The sequence below is a fragment of the Cynocephalus volans genome, chromosome 1 (genome assembly GCF_027409185.1).
Source record: "Cynocephalus volans isolate mCynVol1 chromosome 1, mCynVol1.pri, whole genome shotgun sequence".
Classification (NCBI taxonomy): Eukaryota; Metazoa; Chordata; class Mammalia; order Dermoptera; family Cynocephalidae; genus Cynocephalus; species Cynocephalus volans.
The window spans coordinates 185,964,920-185,986,867 of NC_084460.1; the positions used below are offsets into that span (position 1 = coordinate 185,964,920).

General features: G+C 36.5%; 1 protein-coding gene across 1 annotated transcript in view; it reads right to left on the reverse strand.

The window, feature by feature from the left end:
• BRWD1 (bromodomain and WD repeat domain containing 1) overlaps window positions 1-21,948 on the reverse strand; it is a 119,275-nt gene that overhangs the window by 77,025 nt on the left and 20,302 nt on the right. The window contains exons 8-13 of the mRNA XM_063078496.1: window positions 21,202-21,423; window positions 6,616-6,716; window positions 5,403-5,473; window positions 4,426-4,526; window positions 3,346-3,386; window positions 2,072-2,170 (exon numbers count right to left, since the gene is read on the reverse strand). Of these exons, the coding sequence (XP_062934566.1) occupies window positions 2,072-2,170; window positions 3,346-3,386; window positions 4,426-4,526; window positions 5,403-5,473; window positions 6,616-6,716; window positions 21,202-21,423 (635 nt within the window). The remainder of the gene's footprint in view (window positions 1-2,071; window positions 2,171-3,345; window positions 3,387-4,425; window positions 4,527-5,402; window positions 5,474-6,615; window positions 6,717-21,201; window positions 21,424-21,948) is intronic.

Here is a 21,948-nt window from a genome sequence, read left to right on the forward strand (position 1 = left end):
GACACTCAATTTGTTAACTGTAAATGAGACAGTACTCATCTCTGTACTTCCCTGCAGACTATTCCTAAGGGCCCCTTGGCAAGAATGGTCTTGGATATACATGTCTGCAATGTTTTATAGCCTTCATGAAAATGATATACAGAGTTTCTCTGTAAACCATAGTAGTCAGTAGTAAACAGTGGGAGAACAGGAAAAGGCCTAATTTGTTCTCAACTCATAGAACTCATTCTAAGAAATTATAAGCATCTAACACATATTTTAATTAACAAAGAAAATAGCTATAAGAATCTGGAATAAGTGCTATATAACTATTATCCATGTAAGCACAAAGGAACACACAGAGAATAATTTTAACTAGACTGGTTGAGGGTAAGAATAACATGAGGTGAAATGAAATAAAGGCTAAGACTCCACTCTTCACTTTAAAGGCTTTCCCAATTATTAACTTTAAATTTGCTAACAGACATGCTGCATGCATTTCATCATGTTGATTAGACAAGATTAGAACACTAAAACAAACATATCCATCAATTCTTACATACAGAAGACTGCTTTTCAAGATTTAAAAGCAGAAAGTTTTAAATGAGAAAAGAATATTGCCATCATGAAGGGAATTACAGGAAACGTTCCCTCCATGAAGAGTATGGCACCAAGAAAACTAAGCAGTTTTAGCCTCACTTAAAAAAATAAAACCGTATTTACGTTTTGTCACTGATGTTCCCCTTTTACCTGACAAAATAACTGCTCAGGTGTAAATATAATTTCAAATTCTCTTCACCCCCATTCCCCTTCATTATTTCAACTAATCAAAGACTGACAGTTTTCACTTTCACACAGAGATGCTCTTGAATCTCCAGATGTAACATTTTTATATAATGGTAAAGATCTTTTGTTTATGAACAAGGGTTATCAAATTCCCAGTATAAATTCTTTCTACTCTCCACCACAAATAACTTCACAAAAATACTAATATCAAATTTATTTCGAAAACTTGAGTTCTCTGAGCTACAGCGGAGAACATAAATCAATTTCTGATACTGAAAATAAAGCAGACATGATGATTTCCAAAAGACAAAATGTGGAACATTTCTCAGAAAAACTAATATGAAAAAGTATAAACTTTGGAAACAAACTCTAAAGTAAAATTTATGGCTTTGGTATTCTATTACAGTGTAACTAAAGTAACAATGTTATTTACAACAGGCAAAAGAACATTGATATGCCTACCCTAGGCCAGATAATGAGTTAGAAGCTTTCATCACATCATTTAAACTTCTCAATAATGCTTAGTCTCATTTCTCAGATAATAAAACAGATTAATATTAAATGATATTCTCAAAATCACACAGCTATAAACAATATATGCGGTATTTGAGCCAAGGTCTGACTCCAAAATATGTACTCTTTTCACCACCCATACTGCCTCCCTATATAGATAAACCAAAATAACACTGTATTTCAATTTTGCAATATTTATCTTGGAAAGTGCTACTTATTCAAAGCTGCTCACAATACGCTTGAAACACTGGCAGTAGCAGCATTGAGAAATATGCCTTTCTAGCCATTTTACAAGCCAAAATTTTAGTATGCAGAATTCCCATTGGGGCCTAATTTTTTAAAATCTTAATAATAAAGTATGTTTGCTTACTTCACCTTCCAGCCTTAGTTCCAAGCTACTTTTTAAAAAATCCAAAAATCCTATCCACAGAAAAGTAAAATTTCCACATTTGACATACTTCAGTTAATTTCATATATATATTTTTTAATTGTAGGAGGTTTAAAATGTTAACACCTAAGAAGGAGGTCAATGCTTTGAGCAATAGAACAAGTACATGTTGTTCTTTCCTACATAAATGTAAGGATAAATTCTTTTTAATATGCCAGATTTAAGTATCTGTTTATTAGATATCCAGTAGGTAGCTATTCACTCAGACCACAGCTTTTCATAACAGGAGGTGGCTATAATCCCCTCAACAAAATAACCAACAGACAGACAGACAGACAGTGACAAAGACACAGAGAAGACAAGTACCTATGATGCATCTACTTCTAACAAACAATCTCAACTCACCCTGAGATTCTGGTAGTCATATCCAATAAAATGCTTCTCCATCCTAACTGCTCAAATCTCCAAATTCGTGCTGTTCCATCTCTGCTACCACTTAGGAACCTTAAAATATTCAGAAAAAGACCTTATACACACAGGTGACACCAAGGGCTACAATTAAAATCATGAGAAAAAAAATTCTAATGTAGCCGTCCTGATGACAGGTGAATCTACAGGTGTTAATTTTTAAAAATGGGCAAATCTATACAGAAAAATTCTGGTTTGTTATGATTTGCTTGGCCCTATTTAAAAAAAAACACATTTCAAACTCAATCAATAGCTTTTCAAACATATTTGAGTTTTGAGAAGACAATGTACAAGAAATACTTAGAGAGGGGGAAAAATTAAAGAAATCTGGGAAAATTAATAAGAGCAAAAGCTCCGTTTTAAGCATCTTACATCTAAACTCAAATTAATTCATGCTGGACACTGTGGTAAAAATTAATCTACTTAACAATTAAGGTGTTAAACACTACAGTTTAGGAAAGGCACCTGACACACACTGGGGTGCCAGAACGAAGGATATAATTTAAGTAATAATTTTGTTTCAGGATACATCACAGTGGTTAACTAGAAAAGACTTTTTTTAAAAAAACTACTCAAACATAGGAATGTCATCATCCTCATACCTAATTTTTTCAGTAAATCTGACATCTAGCCAAAGAACTTTTGGTCACAGAGGCCAGCAGAAACTACAATTCTAAAAGTTTAAATTTCATGTGTTCCCCCCCCACCTCAGATACTTTTCATTCAATTAATACATTTATGAATAGATACCTGCAATATACAAAATGATAGTGACTAGGGGCCGAGCCCGTGGCGCACTCGGGAGAGTGCAGCACTGGGAGCGCGGCGACGCTCCCGCCGCGGGTTTGGATCCTATATGGGAATGGCCGGTGCACTCACTGGCTGAGTGCCGGTCACGAAAAAAAAAGACAAAATGATAGTGACTATAGTTAATAATGTATATTTCAAAACTGCTAAGAGTAGATTTTTTTAAGTATTGTCACCACAAAAAAAGGTAAATATGTGAGGTGATGGATATGTTAATTAGCTTGATTTAATCATTCCACAATGGAAACATATCAAAACATTACATTGTGCCCCATACACATATATAATTAGTCAACTAAAAATAATAATATAAAGAGAAAAAAACTATATGAAGTGATGTATTAGCTATAATAATACATAGCACATATTTGTCTGAAAAAACAAAAACACAAACGTACACTTACCGATCACCATTGTTACAAAATTGGATACTATCTACTTTATCCTGAGGAAAAAAAACGAATACAAAAATGATCGTCTACATAGTTTGTAAATATAAAAAATTTTTTTAGTACTAGAAGCACATTTGGCTTAACTTGTGTTTCTTAGCCCAGTTATTCAACCTGTTTTGTACTTTTAAATTTAGGCTCTAACTATGAACCTATCAGACTACTAAGATACAGCTCTCATTTCAAAGACAGACATATGCAGAAGAAAAAAAGCCTTGCTTATAAAATTAAAGCTGTATTTATAATGACATGTTTAAAATGACTTGTATAGAAATGAAATGTGTGGAAAATAGTCAAAATATAAAGACTTTAAAGCAGCTGAAAACAAGTCATTTTCACTTTGATGATGATTTAAGTACAAAATTATTTTCTTTTAAAGTGAATTTGAAACTGTTTATCAAATAACCTAGATGTGAACTGGCTTCCCTAAATCTTCCTACAGGAAAAAAGATGACCTGACCCTTTAACCAATATTTTAGAATACTGAGAGTTATCTATCTTACCATACATTGATAAACTAGCATTTTGATTTCATGAGATTCGTTAGGATAAGTAGGCCCAATTGAAACTAACTCACCCGGATCAACTGTTATAATCAAGATTTTGGACTTAAAATAGCTACTATAAAATATTAGTACTCTCAATGTGCTACTGAGTTCCCAGTGAAATCCCTCCCCCCTTTAAATGCAATTCCTCATACACTTAAGCTAAAATTAGAATAGAATTAACAAAACCCATATCGTATCTGGACAATGTCATTTTTATAAATAAAAATCTCTAAATTTTAATTAATATTTTAACAGTTCTATATATTTAGCAAAAATTTTTTTAAAAATCACAATCAATAACATCTCAGAAATGCAACCGATTTAATATTTTAAAACCTAATAACCACATCAAAATTCTTTAAAATAAAATTCATTTGCTCAATAGAAAAAAAAAGTAAAAAATAAAATTAGACCCAATACCAATTACCCTTAGCAATAACAGAAATGTTATTAACAATCTACAGAATGTTAAAACGTGAATGCTTACAGTGTGACTTTCAAGTTCTGCGATTTTTTCGGGTGCTTCAAAACCCAAAAAATACATTCTGATTACATGATCAGTACTACCTGTGGCTAAAAACATACCACCTGAAATAAAAATGTTAAGGTTTAAACATCGAGTTTATAACAAATTTCTGAAGAAATCAAATTTCTATATTAAAATATAGAAAAAGATCTCTTATTCCAAAACTAAGTTTACCTCAATAAATCTATTTTCTAATTCACTATATGAAAAGCTTATAAAACTGTATTTATGATGCAACCTTATAACACTAAGGTCACAGGTTCAGATCCCTGTACCTGCCAGCCACCAAAAAAAAAAAAAGCAAACAAACAATTTGTGGCTTTATTAAACAAAGTAAATTTTAATTCACTCTGGAAACGAACACAACCTTCCTCTGTTTTAAGTGTAGCAATATCAGTACCACTCAAGTGCCACAGCTCTAAAAATACTTGAACAAAAGGGGTTCTGCTTTCTAAACAACTTTACATACCTAACCTAGTTGTGGAATACAAAGTTCATTTGTTGAAGTTTTCAGACTTTTATGAGGGAAAAGTCTTTGCCTATCATTGAAAAAAAAAGGGGGGGGGGTAATTTCACAAAGATGTAACATGTGGAAAACAAATCTAAACTACTAAAAATATGCAGTTTAGCCTGAAGAAGAAAATCACAATTTTGGTATATCATACACATGGGGCACATGGCACAGGAATCACTCACATAGACACCTTAAGCCTCCTTTCTGCTCTGACTGATGACAATTAGAAATCAGAGAAAGGTAGAACTGGGGACTAGAAGACATGAAAAAGGCTAATTAAATGAACATCATAAATTATACCTAATGAAATGAACATCATAAGCCATTTACCACTTATCTGATAAAGGTTCTTAGCAATAATGTGGTCATTCAATAAATGCTAAAATAAAACTATGAAAAAAAATTACTGAAGAAGTTATCTTACCAACACTAAAAGAAGAACAAAGCATCTGAACGCCTGGCCTAGGCTTTTCAGTGAACTTCAGGGGACGTGGACTTTAAAAGAAGATGTTGTTATTTTAAAATACATTATTTTAACACATTGATACAGTTTAAAATATTAGTTTTTCATCCAGCATATTTAAGTATTATAACTTTATTTCTACAGTATCTTACTGTATACCAAACATTTCCACTTATGCTATCACATACGGAAGAATTTTAGAAGACACTGTCCAACCCCTACCTTCATGCCAATACTACTACACAGAAAGAGCAGGCCTTCTAACCCCATTTTTAAAGTGAGATGTTTAAAGCTCAGTATCTAAGCAAATCCATCACCAAGGCTGCAGAGGAGGGTATAAACCACCAAAGCATATAGCACTACCCAACAGAAAGAGAATGCAAGCCACTTATGTAACTTTAAATTTTCTAGTAGTCAGATTTTTTAAAAAGAGATAAAATTTATTTTATTTCATTTAAACCAATATACCCAAAATATCAAGTCAACATGTAATCAATGTTAATAAAAATTTAATGAGCTACTTTAGATTCTTTCTCTAGTATTAAATCTTTGAAGTCTTCTAGTGTGTATTTGACACTTACAATATATCCCAATTTGAACACTCAGTTTTCTTTAAAAATAGTTGATCTGTATTCGGATTTCCTAAAACTTACAGTTGAAAAATTCACATATCGAAGTTGTTCGAAATACACTTAAAAGCTTTCTTAATTAACTGGATTAAGTATCAGTTTTTAAATTTAAATTAACAATTCAGTTCCTTGATTGCACTAGCGACATAGTCATACATGGCTAGTGGCTAATGTATTGGACAGTATAGGCCTATAATCCAGGTCTCATGATCCTCAAGTGTTCCTGCCTAAATTTCCAATTACATACCTAGTTTTACACTTCTAAATTTTAAAAAAAGTCTCACATACATATTATCTCACTGTGTTTTCACAAGAATGTGCTGAGATAGAAATGCTATGCTTCTTTTACATATCCAACAATCTAAATAATTGTAAACAGTAAACAGTCAATATGGCACATATACTGTAGTAATACAAATTAAGTTCAAAAATAAAAAGGCAACCACAATACATAACTTCTCTTCACAATTAAACTTCATTTCATTAAATCACTAATCAAAACTACATTAAAGAAGAAAACTTATTACATAATTAAAGTCACTTACCTGAATTTCAGAGATTCTAAATCCCATTGCCAAAAGCAAACTGTCCCATCAGCACCAGTGGAAACCATATATCTTTGAGAGCCTTTGGCCATTGGGCTGAACTAAAAAGCAATAATATATACAACTCAGCTTCTACAGATTCTACCTCAATTACAGTTTAACAGTTTTCCAAAGTTAACTTCAACTGACACATTAAAGAACTAAGACAAGAAGTCCAAAATACAGGTGGTACTATTGCAGTAGAAAATCATAACCTCTCTAATTTATATGTAACATAATCTCAACATTAGACTGTTTCATAACTAATAAAAACAAGATTAGCTAGAAAAACTTTCTATAAAGTGAAGATCTAGTCATATCAGATATTAAAGCACATCACATACCTTCCCTCAACAACTAAAACTATTGGGTATAGCAGGTACACTGACAGCACGACCAATGGAAAAATATAAAGTCCAGAATGGAGCCTAATACAGACTTAAGTAAGGCAGGATAAAGGTTCCATTCGAAATGTGTTCAGGAAACAATGGATCACTACATAAATGATATTACGACAACTATGCAGCAATCTGGATGAAAAAATAAAATGAGATCCATTCTTGAGATGGTAAGCAAATCAGGATAAATTCCAAATGGATTAATGATTTAAATACTTAAAAGACAAAATGGTAAAAACATTACTAGCAAACACATGAATTATATTGTAATTTTGGAACAGAGGTAATGTTTCTGTTTAATAAAATAGCAAGTGTGCTACACAGAAAAAAATCAATTTGGTATGGAGACATCCAGGAAGATGGAAATTACAAAAAATATACTAAGCAAAGGCATAAAATCAGCACAAGTTCGAAAGTTTAGGAAATACAACTACGTAATAGGAAGAGAAACATCTTAGTGTTCACATTGAAGGTCATAGGAAAATGGATTCATGAGTAGAGATCTTCTGTACTTAACAGAAAGTTAAAAGGTAACTGTAGTTTTCAAGTAAAAGACCAAAAGCAGTGAAAAGATTTGTCTGACAGCAGTATACAACACTGATTGAAAGGGATCAGATAAAATGTGATAAAGACCCAAGAACCTATCCAGTTAATCTAAGCAGCAAGAACCGTAACTGGAGGGCAGCTCCTCCCTCCTCTCCCAACAAAGAAAGCAAGCCAAGAAGAAAGAAGCAACAAAACTTGCTGACTCTTAAGACATTCAAGATAAAGGAGGAGCTTGGAAAACAAAGACTAGTAGTGCCATTACTAAAAGAAGGAAGAGCTGGGAAGATACAATGAATTGTTTTTTAAAATGCTGAAAGTGATTATTTACATCTAAATAGATATGTTCCAGAATATGGCCTAATTGAGTTTTGTAGACTATCACATTAAAAGTAACAGGAAAAAGTAATATAACTGAAGTTACACTGATAAGTGAAAATTCTTAACTAAATTCAAACACCACAGAAAAATTTGCAACCTTGTACAGAGTACTTTAAGAATTCTAAACCTGAATGTCTATGGAAGAGTACTTTTACTTTAAGTCACCTGTGTTCTAAATCTAATTCCCACATACATAAGTAGTTTGTTGCTCTCCACTTTTGTTCCCCCTAGATCTTTGTCTGTTCCTGAATTGACAACATAATGTTTTCTTTATAACAGCTCTAAAGAATTTTTAAATATCTAGCATGTCTAAATGCTTTTTGGGGTGGGGGTGAGAAAAATGGAGTCAGTCAGGTCCTCTCTCACCTCATATCCAGCTGGGTATGATTCAGTACATCCTTTGTAAACAACTTACATAAGAGTAGAGTTAGTGAGCATGCACGCCCGTGTACCCCTTGGCTTGTTGCCGCTACTGTGTGTACTTTCAGTATGGGAAGGCAGGTTCAGCTGGTTGGCAGAGCTTGCATCTGAAGAATAAAGCATGTCCACTTTGCCAGCGGCTGCTCGATTTTTCTTTCACTTACCTGACTCAGGACCTGCTTGGGATGGGGTAGAAAGATCTGTGCCAGCCTGACAAGTGGTGTGTCCGGCAGGATTCTGAGCAGTAAGGGAGCCACTAGCCCATCGAGGGAGAGAAAATGTGGCTACCGTCAAGTATGTGGTAACCGGCAGTTGCTTTTCTGTTGACTGGGGTCTGGCTATTGCTCACTGTATTACGAGTCAACATGGACCAGGCACTCCATAAAGCGGTGCTGCTTCAAGATTTGCAGCAGAAAGCAGACTTGTTGGAAGCACAGGTACTTGTTTTGGAGGCTGAAGTAACAGCAACAGGTCACTCCTGCTTCCAACACGGGGGACAATGACGAACCCAATGGTGAGTTGAAGGAAACTGTGTGTCCCCTAACACGACCTGTTGTGCATCAGAAACTGAAGCATGAACAGTCCATAGGACAAGGTGGGCAACCAGTAGGCAACCCACGAGTGACCCAATTCACTTCTTATGTCCCCTACACTCAAGCTGAGTGGGTGACATAGGGAAACAGTTCCAGCAGCAACAGAGTAAACTCCTAGCTGCTTGGCTTTTGCGGCTGTGGGTCCTAGGGGTGGATGCCGTGATGTGCTCTGGTGAGGAGACAGAAAAGGTGGCTTCCATCACCACGCATCCACCCCTGCAGCAATGGTTACAGAACAGCTGTAGATACGCACTGGGACAGGAACCACTCCTTGATGGAATGGGTGAATGCAGCTGTCCAGACCGTGTGGACGAATGCCAGAGAACTGCCCGAAACTGTGAGTAAATGGCAAACATATGCCAAGCTAGTCCAAGTGATTCAGGAGCTGGGGATGCAACAGTCTATGTTTAATGTGAACACCCCGAGGCCCAGACAATGAACACTTCACAGGCATGAGGGATGTAGTGCCACAGAACACTCCATCAACATCCTTTGGGTCACTGGTGGCTATACTGGCCCCATATGTTGGTTGTCCCACACATGAAGTGATGACCATGATGACCAGTCTGGGTGAGGCAGAGGGAAGGAGACGAGCAAAAGGGGTCCGAAAGGTGACTAAGACTAAACTCCCAAGAACTGCTTGGGATTTTACCCTGAAGGAACCGAGCAAGACCAGCCATACACAGATGTGGTTTGACTTACTTATGGCAGGAGTTGAGAGGGAAAAAAAAATCGACTGGCGGCCAACTGTGGTCCTGTTTGCCTTGTGGCAACAATTGCTGCCCCAAACAGCGTTTCACCAAATCTCCAGAAACAGGTGGCAAGGTACACCCAGTGTATTTAAAAGATTTTTTAGTTACTTCTACAGAGGCAGATGGACTGTTCTCTTTTGGCTAGGAACCAGGCCGAGGTCCTTGTCTTTTGGGGGTAGAGGAGGACCAGAGGCCTCGTGTTGAACTGGTAATACATTGGTCTGAGACAAATGTACAGCATGTGTTAGTGCTGATGGACACTGGTGCAGGCTGTAGCTTGATACATGGCAACCCAGATAAGTTTCTAGAGGCAATAGTGAATGTTGATGATTATGGAGGACAGATTATTATATTCAAAGCTGTGTCTTTTATGCCAAGCACTGGACAACTGCCCCCTCACGTATATACTATGTATGTATCTCCTATATCTGAATACATCTTGGGTACAGATGTACTTTATGGGTTACACCCGGGAACAATGGTTGGAGAATTCCAGCTGCAGATACAGACAGTAAAGCCTGTGCTGCGGGGACACGTCAAGCATGATCCACAGGTGTCACCTATGCCAAGGCATGTGGTCAATGTGAAACAGTACCACCTGCCGGGAGGACATGCACAGATAGGTGCCACTATCTTGGAGTTGGAGAAGGTTGACATCATTCATCCTGCACCTGGTCCTTTAACACCCCACTATGGCCAGTGAAAAAAACCTGATGGGACCTGGAGGATGACTGTGGACTATCAGGAACTGAACAAAGTAGTGCTTCCTTTGAATGCAGCTGTGCCTTTAGTTCACGACTGGATGGATCAGCTGAGGACTCAGCTAAGAACTTATCATTGTGTACCAGAAGAAAAAGCATTTGCAAGGTCTATCTTGATCCCAGCTGAGAGCCAAGATCAATTTGCGTTCACCTGGGAAGGAAGGCAATAGACTTTTAAAGTACTGCCCCAAGGCTATGTGCATAGCCCAACCATCTGTCATGGTTTAGTGGCTGGGGACCTAGCCAGGTGGACTAGGCCCAGCATGGTTACAGTGTTTCATTGCATAATGATGTTTTTACTAACCTCTGATTCTCTTGCAGATTTAACCAAGGTGGCTCCAACACTGCAAGGTCATTTGGCAAAATATGAGTGGGCCATATATAAGGATCTTACCATTTGGATAACTACTTGGAAGTATCAGCAGTGGCTGTCACATCACTGACCCCTATGGGGACAAGCCACGTGGCAAGACTTACGGGAATTAGGACATAAGAAGGAACTAAGTCTTTTCCACATCACAGGACACTTCCCCTTAGCCAGTCCGCACAATGGTGAAGCTGAAACACTGGCAAACATAAGATGGCTGGAGAGAGCTCCAGCAGCTGATGTAGCTGGGTGCCTGCATTGGAGAATGCAGCATGCTGGCTGCAAGACCATGTGGTTATGGCCCACCAGGTGCCACATAAACCCAAGAATGCAGCATGCTGGCTGCAAGACCATGTGGTTGACGGCTTAACAGATACTGCATAAACCTGAGAATGCAGCACGCTGGATGCAAGACTGTGTAGTCAATGTTTCAAAGGGTGCCACATAAACCTGAGAAAGAAAGCCCCTGATGGGGAGATGTACCCTTGATAGCTAGCCAGGTGCCACATGCGGATAAGCAGAAAACCCAAGAGGAAGATGCTCCTAACATGGTGGCACGTGTTTGTGAGATCACTGCCAAAGTCAGAAAACTATAGGTATATCTTCACAGCCATTGATAAGGCTACTGGTCTTCTGTTTGTATGGTCTAGTAAGGCCCAAGACAAGGTAAGCACTATTAAGGTGCTGAATAGCCTTACAGCCATGTACGGCCAGCCCCTGGTAATAGAGAGTGATAATGGAACCCACTTTACCGGACATGAAGTACAGAAGTGGGCTTCTCAGTGGAAGTTACGTGTGCCGTATCACCCCCAGGCAGTGGGGATGACTGAATGGTACAAAGGTCTTCTGAAAAAGGGACTAAGGCTATCTGTCCAATTCCCATCCCTGAAGAGGTGGACATGGCAGTTATGGCCGACAGGATCTTAAATGAGAGAACCCGCAAGGGCAGGCCCTATCCAGCGGAGGCTCTGTTGCATTAGAGCCGCAGCACCTGTTCCTGCAACCATTCTTGCCAGGATGGTAAGCTGGCATGTATTCTGTCAGGGGGATGAGAATTCCCTCTATTGGTACCAATGACCTTTTCGTCCTTTTGCCCATAGTATTGTGGCTGCAAGCCCAGAGTCGACTGGACACATACATACGTTCATGTGGCCAATGTGTCGGCTTGCTGAATATGCACGAAGTTTTCTACCACTGTGGCTGCAGGATTCCTGCGGAAAATCACCCCCAATGACAACTACTAACTGGACATGTATACAGATGGGGTTTTCATGGCTAACAGTTGAAAGGATAGAGCTACAGGGACAAGCCTCAAGGTGTACTGAACATACAATAAGCACAGAGGTTATATGGATGCAAGGGTCAGCCATCCTCGTTAAGGGAATACTGCAGAAGAGCACAGATTCGTAGACTATACGGTGAGAGACCCTGAAGGGATGGAGTGTGAGGAGAGTGGAGTTAGCTTAGTCAGGCCCTCTGGCCTCATATTTGGCTGGGTATGATTCAGCACATCCTTTGTAAACAAGTTAGATAAGAGTAGAGTTAGTGCACATGCATATCCAAGTACCCCTTGGCTCGTTGCTGCTATTTTGTGTACTTTCGGTGTGGAAGGCAGCAGCTCTGAACTGCTAGTCGGCGGAGCTCACATCTGAAGAATAAGCCACGTCTACCTTGCAAGCGGCTGTTCAGTTTTTCTTTCACTTACCTGACTCAGGACCTGCACAGGACAGGGTAGAAGGGTCTGTGATCCAGCCCAACAAAGGGCTGTGCTTATTTTTCTTTTCTAAATAAGCTTGATGGCTGGCTAAGTTCCATTCGAACAAAACTATTGAGATTTCAAATGTGAATACACTGATTTTATAGCAGAATTTGGAGAGATCTGACATCTTTACAATACTGAATCTTCTGAATTCAGGAACATAGTAGTCATTTTCACTTATTTAGACTACTCCCTCCTTCCACCCAAGGTACTGTCATTACTTTTAGACCTTTCTTCATAAATACGTTTCAAATTTCCTGTTAGATTTATGTCTACATTGTTTAAAGGGCTTTGTTGCTGTTGTGAATTATTTCTTCCACTGTATTTATTAGTCAGTTATTGATGGTGTATAGGAAAGTTTTAGCTTTAGGATATGGACCCTATATCTAGCCTTTTAACTAAGCTCTCAGCCATTCTAACAAGTTTCAACAGAACTCACTAGTGAAGCTCTACACTTCCAAAAGATTTTTTTTTTTTAGTGCCCAACGGTCATTTTTAACCGCTGAAGTCTTCCTTTCACTTGTCCTAAGGAGCAACATTTCCTGAAATGCAATATCACTGACACACAACCATGTTTTGTTACCTACCCTCAAAGCCATTCACGGGCCGGCCCGTGGCTCACTCGGGAGAGTGTGGTGCTGATAACACCAAGGCCATGGGTTCGGATCCCATATAGGGATGGCTGGTTGCTCACTGGGTGAGCGTGGTGCTGACAACACCAAGTCAAGGGTTAAGATCCCCTTACCAGTCATCTTTTTAAAAAAAAAAAAAAAAAAAAGCCATTCACTAATGACTGTAATATGCATTTCTGTATATGAAAAACTTAAGTGTCTCATTTTTCTAAGACAGGTTAGCTGAATCCTGCATAAAGACAAAAGTAATAACTACAACTCAAAGTCCCTTTTGGCCTCAGATCTTATACTACAATCTTGTGTCTTTAATATATGCTGATCCTCTGTTTTGCTATTAAAGAGTGAGAGTATTATTAAAAAGTACATAACAGGCCAGCCATGAGGAAAAAAAAAACATACACACACACAAAGGTGGTTATCTGTCCTATTAACTGTTAAAATGCAAATCTTTTCTGTGTGCTGACATGTACATTCTAGATGGAGCTATTACTGTGGGGAAAAGGGGATAAAACTCACATTACCTAAAATTCACCATATTAACCATTTTAAAGCCTACAATTCAGTGGCATTTAGTACATTTACAATGCTGTGCAGCCATCACCACTATCTAGGTTCATAGCTATTATTTCGTAAGATAAATTGCAACCTGTCAAGGCATTTTTCAACTGATTCTCTTGGATTTCTTAAGTAGGCAACCAAATTGTCACAAGATGAGAATTTTCTCTCTTCCTTTCTGATATTCACATACTTTTGTTCTTTCGTGCCTGGCAGTACTTGCTAAGATAACGCTGAATAGTTGTAGTAATAATACAGAGTTCGTTTTAATTCATGTAGTGTTCATTTTAGTCCCCATTTAATCTTGCAATTTTTCTATTTTTTTTTAATTTTGCAATATTTTTAATCTAGATAAAAGTCACAAAAATAGTACAATGAGCATCCATAATACCAGTCACATAGATTCACGAACAGTTAATACAATTGTGATAAAGACAACAGTTTACCAGCCTACAGAAGCAGCACTGGTTACTTAAGTAGTTAAGTTACCTAAGTAGCTAAGTACAGAACTGGCCCTGCCCAGAAATAAGCCCTCCATCTTTTACCCAGGTTCCGTTTATCCCGCCAGGTTCCACATACCACAAATACAAATACTGTATTTTTGATTCACGTATAAATGGACCTGCACGGTTCAAACCAATGTTGTTTAAAGGCTGATGTTGCAGTTTGTCAACCTTGCCTCCTAGTATAGTCATCATACTGACATAGACATGAACTACCTGAATCTAAGCTGTACATCACTTTAGCCCTAAAATCCTCAGCATGTATCTCCTAAGAACATTTTCCTAAGTAACAGTTATCAGCACTCAAAAAATTTAATGTTTATATAATATTATTATCTGATATAACAGTTATCACTCAAGAAATTTAAATTGATACAATATTAACTGATACACAACCCAAATTCAAATTTCTGCAGGTTTTCAAATGTATTTCCATAGTTTTTTTCTCTCCTAAAGCTAGGACCCAAATCAAGGCTCAGACTGCACTTATGTTTGCCACTTTTCCTGAAGTTCCTTATAACAGTTCTCCCACCTTTTGTCTTTCTTGAAACTAAACTTTTGAAGGATGTAGGAGATTTGTTTCACAGACTGTTCCTTAATTTGGATTTCTCTGATTGCTTCCTCATGAGATCAGGTCAAACATTTTTGACAGAAATACCAAATATGTGGAAAAAGATTTTTAACTACAGAGTCAATGCATTTAACAGTTACAGATCTATTCCAATTTTCTTTTTGTATCAGTCTTGTTAAGTGTCTCTCCGAGCACTTTACCATTAACTTTCCCATATAAAGTAGTTTAAAATATCCTCTTTTTATTATCTGAAAGATCTGTAGTGACATCCCTTTTTCAACTCTGGTAATGGTTGTCATTTCTTTTTTGTTCCCTGATTAATCTCATTTTTTTACCAATATTTTTAGTCTTACAAAGAACTTTTGGCTTTGTTGATCCCCTCTATTTTTATGCACATTTTTTCTGTCTTTAATTTCTGTACTTACCATAATTTCTTCTTCTACCTTGAGAAATACACTTGACCGCTGAATTTGAGCTTCTTTTTAATACATTAATTAAGTGCTATAAATTTCCCCTTCAACACTCCAGCTATGTCCATTATATACTGTTTAACAAATTTCTCCAAAATTTCGCTGCCCAAAACAACAAATATTCATTATCTCATAGTCTCTATGGGTCAAGAACTCAGGAGTAGCTTAGCTAGGTGGTTCTGGACCAGGGTGTCATGAGACTGAAGATATCAGTCTGGGCTACAGTCATATGAAGGGTTAACTGGGGGAGGAAGACCTGCTTCTCAAATAGCTTACTCACATGGCTGTGACAGAACACTTCAGTTAATGCCATGAAGACCTTTGCATAAGGCTGCCTGAATGTCCTGACATGACAGTTGATTTCTCTCAAGATGAGTGACTCAAAGAGTAAGAAAGAAGCTGTCATGTCTTTACTACCTAGCACTGGAAGTCACACTATACCATTTTCACAAGAGCCTTTAAGTTACACAAGTCAGCCCTATTCTACAAGGGCAATAACTACAGAGAGGTCTGAGTAGCAGGAGGCAAGAATCACTGGGCAGCACCTTGGAGGCTGGCTCCCAAATAATACTTCCCACAAGTTTTAATATGTAATATTTTAATATTAATCAGTTCAAATAGTCTTAAATGTCTGTGATTTCTTCTTTGATGTACGGGTTATTTACAAGTATACTGCATAATTTACAAACATGAGGACTATTCTATCAATTCTGGCTGTTAATTTCTGGCTTAATTACACTGTTGTCAGAGAACTGTTATCAGTATTTTAAAACTTTATACTCAAGTTAATGCTCAGAATGTGGATAATATTAATAAACATCCCCCTTATGACTAAAAAGAAATAATGCAAATATTAGGTGCAATGTTCTTTATGTATCATCCAGGTCAAGTTTGTTATTTATATTGTTCAAATCTATATTCTTAATGACACAGATTGTTCTTTCGGCTACCAAAAGAAGCAGAGGTGTAATTTCCCATTATGATTATGGAAATCTATTTCTCCCCACAGGTTTCTACTTTTACTTTATGTATTCTGAAGCTGTTTATTCAGTGGATACAAATTTAAAACTCTTCGTCCTATTCAATGAAATGTTTTATCATTATAAACTGCCCCTCTTTACCTCTGAAACTATCTGCCTTAAAGCCCACTTATCTGACATTAGTATAACGGCACCAACCTTCTTCTGGCTTATGTTTGCATGATAATTTTTTCCATACTTTACTTTCAACTTCCCAATATTCTTATATTGAAGGTAAAGTATATAGCTAGATTTCACTTTTTATCTAAGTCTAATCTCTGTCTCTTACTTGGACCATTTAATGCATTTAAAATACAATTATATTGAAATTTAATAACAGCCTAGTATATTAGTCCACTTCTGTTGCTTATAACAAAATACTTGGAACTGGGTAATTTATAAAGAAAATGAAATTTACTGCTTACAGTTTCTGAGGCTGGGAAGTCCAAAGTCCATCTGGAGCTGGCGACACTGACCGAGGGGTCTCACATTGCAAGATGGTGGAAGCAGAGAGGGCAGAGAGAGAGAGAAACACAGACTCTCCTCTTCTTTTAAAGCCCTCAGAACCACGCCCCTGACAACCATTTTTAATCCATTCACTACTGCATGGTCTTACAATGCAATCACCTTTTCAAGGCTCCACCTTTCAATTACCATAATAGGATTTCCCACCCTCTTAACAGTCACAGTGGGGGGCTAAGATTCTAATACATAATTCAAGCTTCAATGAGTTTTGAGGGGACATAATTTAATCCACTACAGCTAGTATCATCTTAGTACTGTCCCACATATTGTTGTTCTCTCCTTTTTTAAATTATTCCATACTTCCCACCTCTATTAGATTGATAGTTAGGCATTCTGTTGCTATTCTTTTAGCTGTTATTCTAGAGATTACAAAATGCATCTTTATCTTAAAGTCTAACGTAAACTTATACTTTTCACTTCTCAAAATATGCGAAGATCTTAAAATACTAACGTTACATTCTCCAGGCTGGCAGTTAGCTCAGTTGGTTAGTGTGCTGCTGATGACACCAAGGTCCAGGGTTCAATCCCTGTACCGATCAACTGCCAAAAACAAAACAAAAACTAAATTTAAAAAATTACCTCTTCCTGATATACATGCTAGTATTTTTTTTAATTCCATATATATTTTGAAACCTAGAAGATAATATACTTGTTCTATACAGTCAATGTTTATCTTCATTTACCCACACATTCGTTTATTTTTAACTCCTCATTCTGTCTTGCATCTCCAAGCTTCCACCTAGATCACATTCTGTGCCCAAAAAATACTATTTAGAATTCCCTTTAATGCTACTCCACTGCTAAGAAATTCTAAGAAGTTTGTCTAAAAACACATTTAATGTACTTTCTTCAGTGATATTTCCAATAGATTCAGAATTCTTGATTGGCAGTCATTTTCTATTAGCACTTTAAAAATATCATTCCTTTGTCTATCAACTTCCGTTGCTTCTAGGTGTGGATCTTATCACTGCTACTCTTCCCTCTGACTGCAAAGAATTCTCTTTGTCTTTAGTATACAAGTTTTATTCTGGTATTTTAATAGTTGTAGTTTTCTGTGTATTTATTCTGCTCAGAGTTCTTTGTACTTCTTGAAACTGTGGCTGTCTCCAGTGCATTTTGCAAAATTCTCAGCTATTACTACTTCAAGTATAGTTTTTGCTTCATTCTGTCTCTTCAGGAATTCCAATTACACACATGGTACATCTTTTCAGCACGTTATCTATCTTTTAAGCTTTTTTCTGATTATTCCAACCTCTTCTCTCTCTGCTAATCTATTTATTTTCTTCTGACCTCACTTCCAGTTCACTAATTCTTCAATTTCTTCAGTTGTGTCCATATACTATTAAAATCATCTACTGAATTCTTAAGTTATATATTTCAATTCTAGAGTTTCCTTTTTACTAACTTTCAGTTCTCCGCTGAATTTATATCTTTTAATTAGAACAACAATTTCCAAAATATATCTGCAACATCCACTGTCTGGATCATATGAGTTTATTTCCATCATCTGTTGTTCCTCCAGGTTCTTGTTGTGTTTGTCTCCTTTTATAACTTATTATATTTAAGTGTCATCGCTTTACATAGAAAATTATAAAGAACTTGAGGCTCCAGATGTTATCTTCCTCTAAAGTAACTTCTGCTTCTAGCCTGCAGTTAGATCAAGGGCACCAGCAATGCCAGATTACCTGATCCATGAGAATTAACATGATCTGAAGCTGGACTTCAGTTTCTGTGAAGGTAGATTTATTTCTGGTTCATCCTTAACTCCTAGAATGAAACCCTTTCAGTTTCCAACCTCACGACAAGGGTTTTTACCAAGGCCCTGAACTCCAATTTTTGTCCTCTCCTGACCCCATGAATTTCTTTCAATAAAATCTGCTAACTGTCTCAGCCACCTCCTCTGAAACTGGCAAATGCCCCCAAACACAAGATTCCTCTCTGGGATTTCCTTATCTACCAGATCCTGACAACTTAATTTCTCATTATACTGATACACCTCTTCTCTTCTTTCACCTCTGTACATCCAGCTTTTCCAATTGTTCTTAAAAAGGAAGTCTAGTCCAAGCCAGCTATGCATTATATCTTTCATTCCAGAGTAATGTTCACTTGCTACTCTTTTCAATAGACAAAATGTTCTACCTTAGGTTGCAACCTGGCTATGCATTATTGCTGACATTTTTCAGAATGTAAATTATATTTAGTGACATTTTATAATGCTATCCTTGAGAAAGATGCATATTAAAATATTAATAGTGATTACTTCTAGATGGTAAGAATGGAAGGTTTTTTATTTTCCTATTTGCTCTTAACTATTGTCTAATTTTTCTATAAACAGTATAACTTGTACTTTCTTACTAAGTTGAAAAAAAAACTTTACTAAACTTTAAACATGGCTTCTATATACCAATAACAAAGAAAAGTACATGAAAAAGATTAAGCACTAAAATCATTTATTTGTTTGACTCTGAACCCCAAAGTAACCTCTAGCAAGCACAGCTGAATCTTTTGATAGTCTAAAAATTTACTACCACCCACCCAAGTAGATTTTTCAGGTATGTTCACTAGGTGATAAACACATGTTGGTCCCTAATACCAAATGAACCCTCTCCAAGTATCATAAGTTTCCTTATTTGTGCCATATTGCCTATAAGTTCACATCAAATTATAAAATGTTCACTGTGAAACCTAGCTAGGATTTGAATTTTCAAACTACAAAACCCTCCAGAGAACAATATTCTTCCTATCTAAAAATAAATGCACAAACCAAAAATATTGCTTAAACTTTCAAAATAAAACACAATCGCAACTATAACTGTCTTCATTCAAAAACAGCTTTTCAGTCTCTTCTCTTTGACAATATTTACTACAGTGTTGAGAAAAGTCACCTTTTCCCACAGAACTTCACACCAAATCTATTTAGAGACCTCTAATACATAGCCTATGTAAATTCACATATGAAAATTGAACCACCCCCATAGATTTAACCAAATTCAAATCAAAGGCATCAATGTGCCTTCAAAAGCCTTACAGTCATCCAACAATTTACCTCAACCTAAGAAAACTGTAATTTTCAAAAAATGATAGAACAGCACCATTTCCAGTTGCTACTAAACTAATGGATCTAAAGCAGTGATCATCAAGAGATACTAGAGAGGCCTCCAGACATTTTGTACCTTCTGAACTTACACCTCAATGTGGTCAATTCTCTATCTAGATCAGTGATCCTGAAAGCATAATCCATGGAAAAGCAGCAGCAGCAGCAGCATCTGGAAACTTGTTAAAAATGCAAATTATCAGGCTCCACCCTAGATGTTTTGAATCAGAATCTTTCAGGGTGGTGCCTAACAATCTGCTTTAAGCAAGCCCTCCAGGTGACTCTCATGCTTATTAAAGAGAACTGCTGCCCTGAATCCAACGACTAACTTAATGGAAATACAGAAGAACATGTTAAAATATTCCACAAAAATGTAATTGGCAAAATCCAAAGTGTATTTATCTCTACAGATAAACAACCTAGTTCCTTCAACAAAGAAATGGAAAGAGCATTTAAAAAAAAATTGGATGAGGGGTGAAATTTATGTTTTAAAGTTTCTTTTAATCTACAGCAAACAATTGTAAGGTGCAAGCTTTGTATTAACCCTGATTCAAACAAACCAAGTAAAACTGTGCCATTTACGAGAACTGGAAATTTGAACATCAACGAATAGTAAGCATAAGTGTTGGGTTTGTGTTTTAAAAAAAGAATCTTTACCCTTTAGAAATACATACTGAAATATTTGCAGAAGTTAAGTGAACTCTAGGATTTGCATTAGGTACCAGGTGAAGTGGTTAGGGAAGAATTGGTCATAGGTTCATAGATATAAAGGGGTTCATCATACTATTCTGCCAACTTTGTATATGTTCAAAATTACCCTCAATTCATTGTGAAACAAAAAAAAATTTTTTACATATTTCAGCAAATTTAATCAACTTATCAAAATCCACAAATTTTAAAGTAGAAAAATAATTAACCCATCACCAGTTTGTAATTGACACTCATCCAGTTCAACCATAAACCTCAAGGAAACAGTAAGTCAACAATGAAACCTTCATGTATAGCTCTACTGCATTAGATACTTACTACATCACCTTTCCATGATTTCTGGAAGTTATGAATGACTAAATTTTCTCTTTATTGTCTAAATTTAAGATAGATCATATAATTACTAAGCATCTTATTATTTATCAATTCCAAAGAGAAAAAGTTTTAAAGGAAAAGGCGACAATACACAAATGTGTGCACTAAGTGAGAAGTTTACCTGTAAAGATGTAATTGATCCTGTGTGTCCTTGGAGCACAGCAACTGGGGCGCAAGTTCTCAAGCACCACACTCTGATGATTTTATCACAGCTCCCTGCAGCAATCATTGTGTTTTCATAGTTTACTGCCATATCTGAAATTTCTGCAGAATGACCTCTTAATGTGGACAATAGACGTCCGTGGTGTGTTGACCAAATCTTTACTAAGCAATCATCTGAACCCTAACAAAAAAAACCCAAAAATAAATTTTAATAAACCAAATTTTTTAAGTCATTTAAAATACCTCTTACATGCCACTCAAATGAAGTACCTATTACCCCTCCTCTCTTTCCAACGGTAGAATACTCTGTAAATTATGTCTCTTACAGTCAGAACACTTATGGAATAATATAGTATTTTCTTCAAAGTAAACAAAGTCTACATAAAGATACAGTGAAGTTATCATTTCTGTTGACTAGACCACACTAAAAATACTATTTTCCCCCAAATTCTCTGCCAAGTAATAGGTCCAACTAAAAGTTAATGACTCACCTATCTCAATTAACAATAGGTAAGTGTTAGTCTACTTCACACCAAGCTAAATAATTTGATGAGTGTTACAACAGGTCTGTTTCATAGGCTGAAAAACAAGACTAAGTGGCAATCCCAAAGACAATTAAAAAAAAAAAAATACTGGGACTAACACCCTCATTTTAAATAACGAAACATCAGTGTCTCAAATTTACAGTACCAGCCAATACCCATTA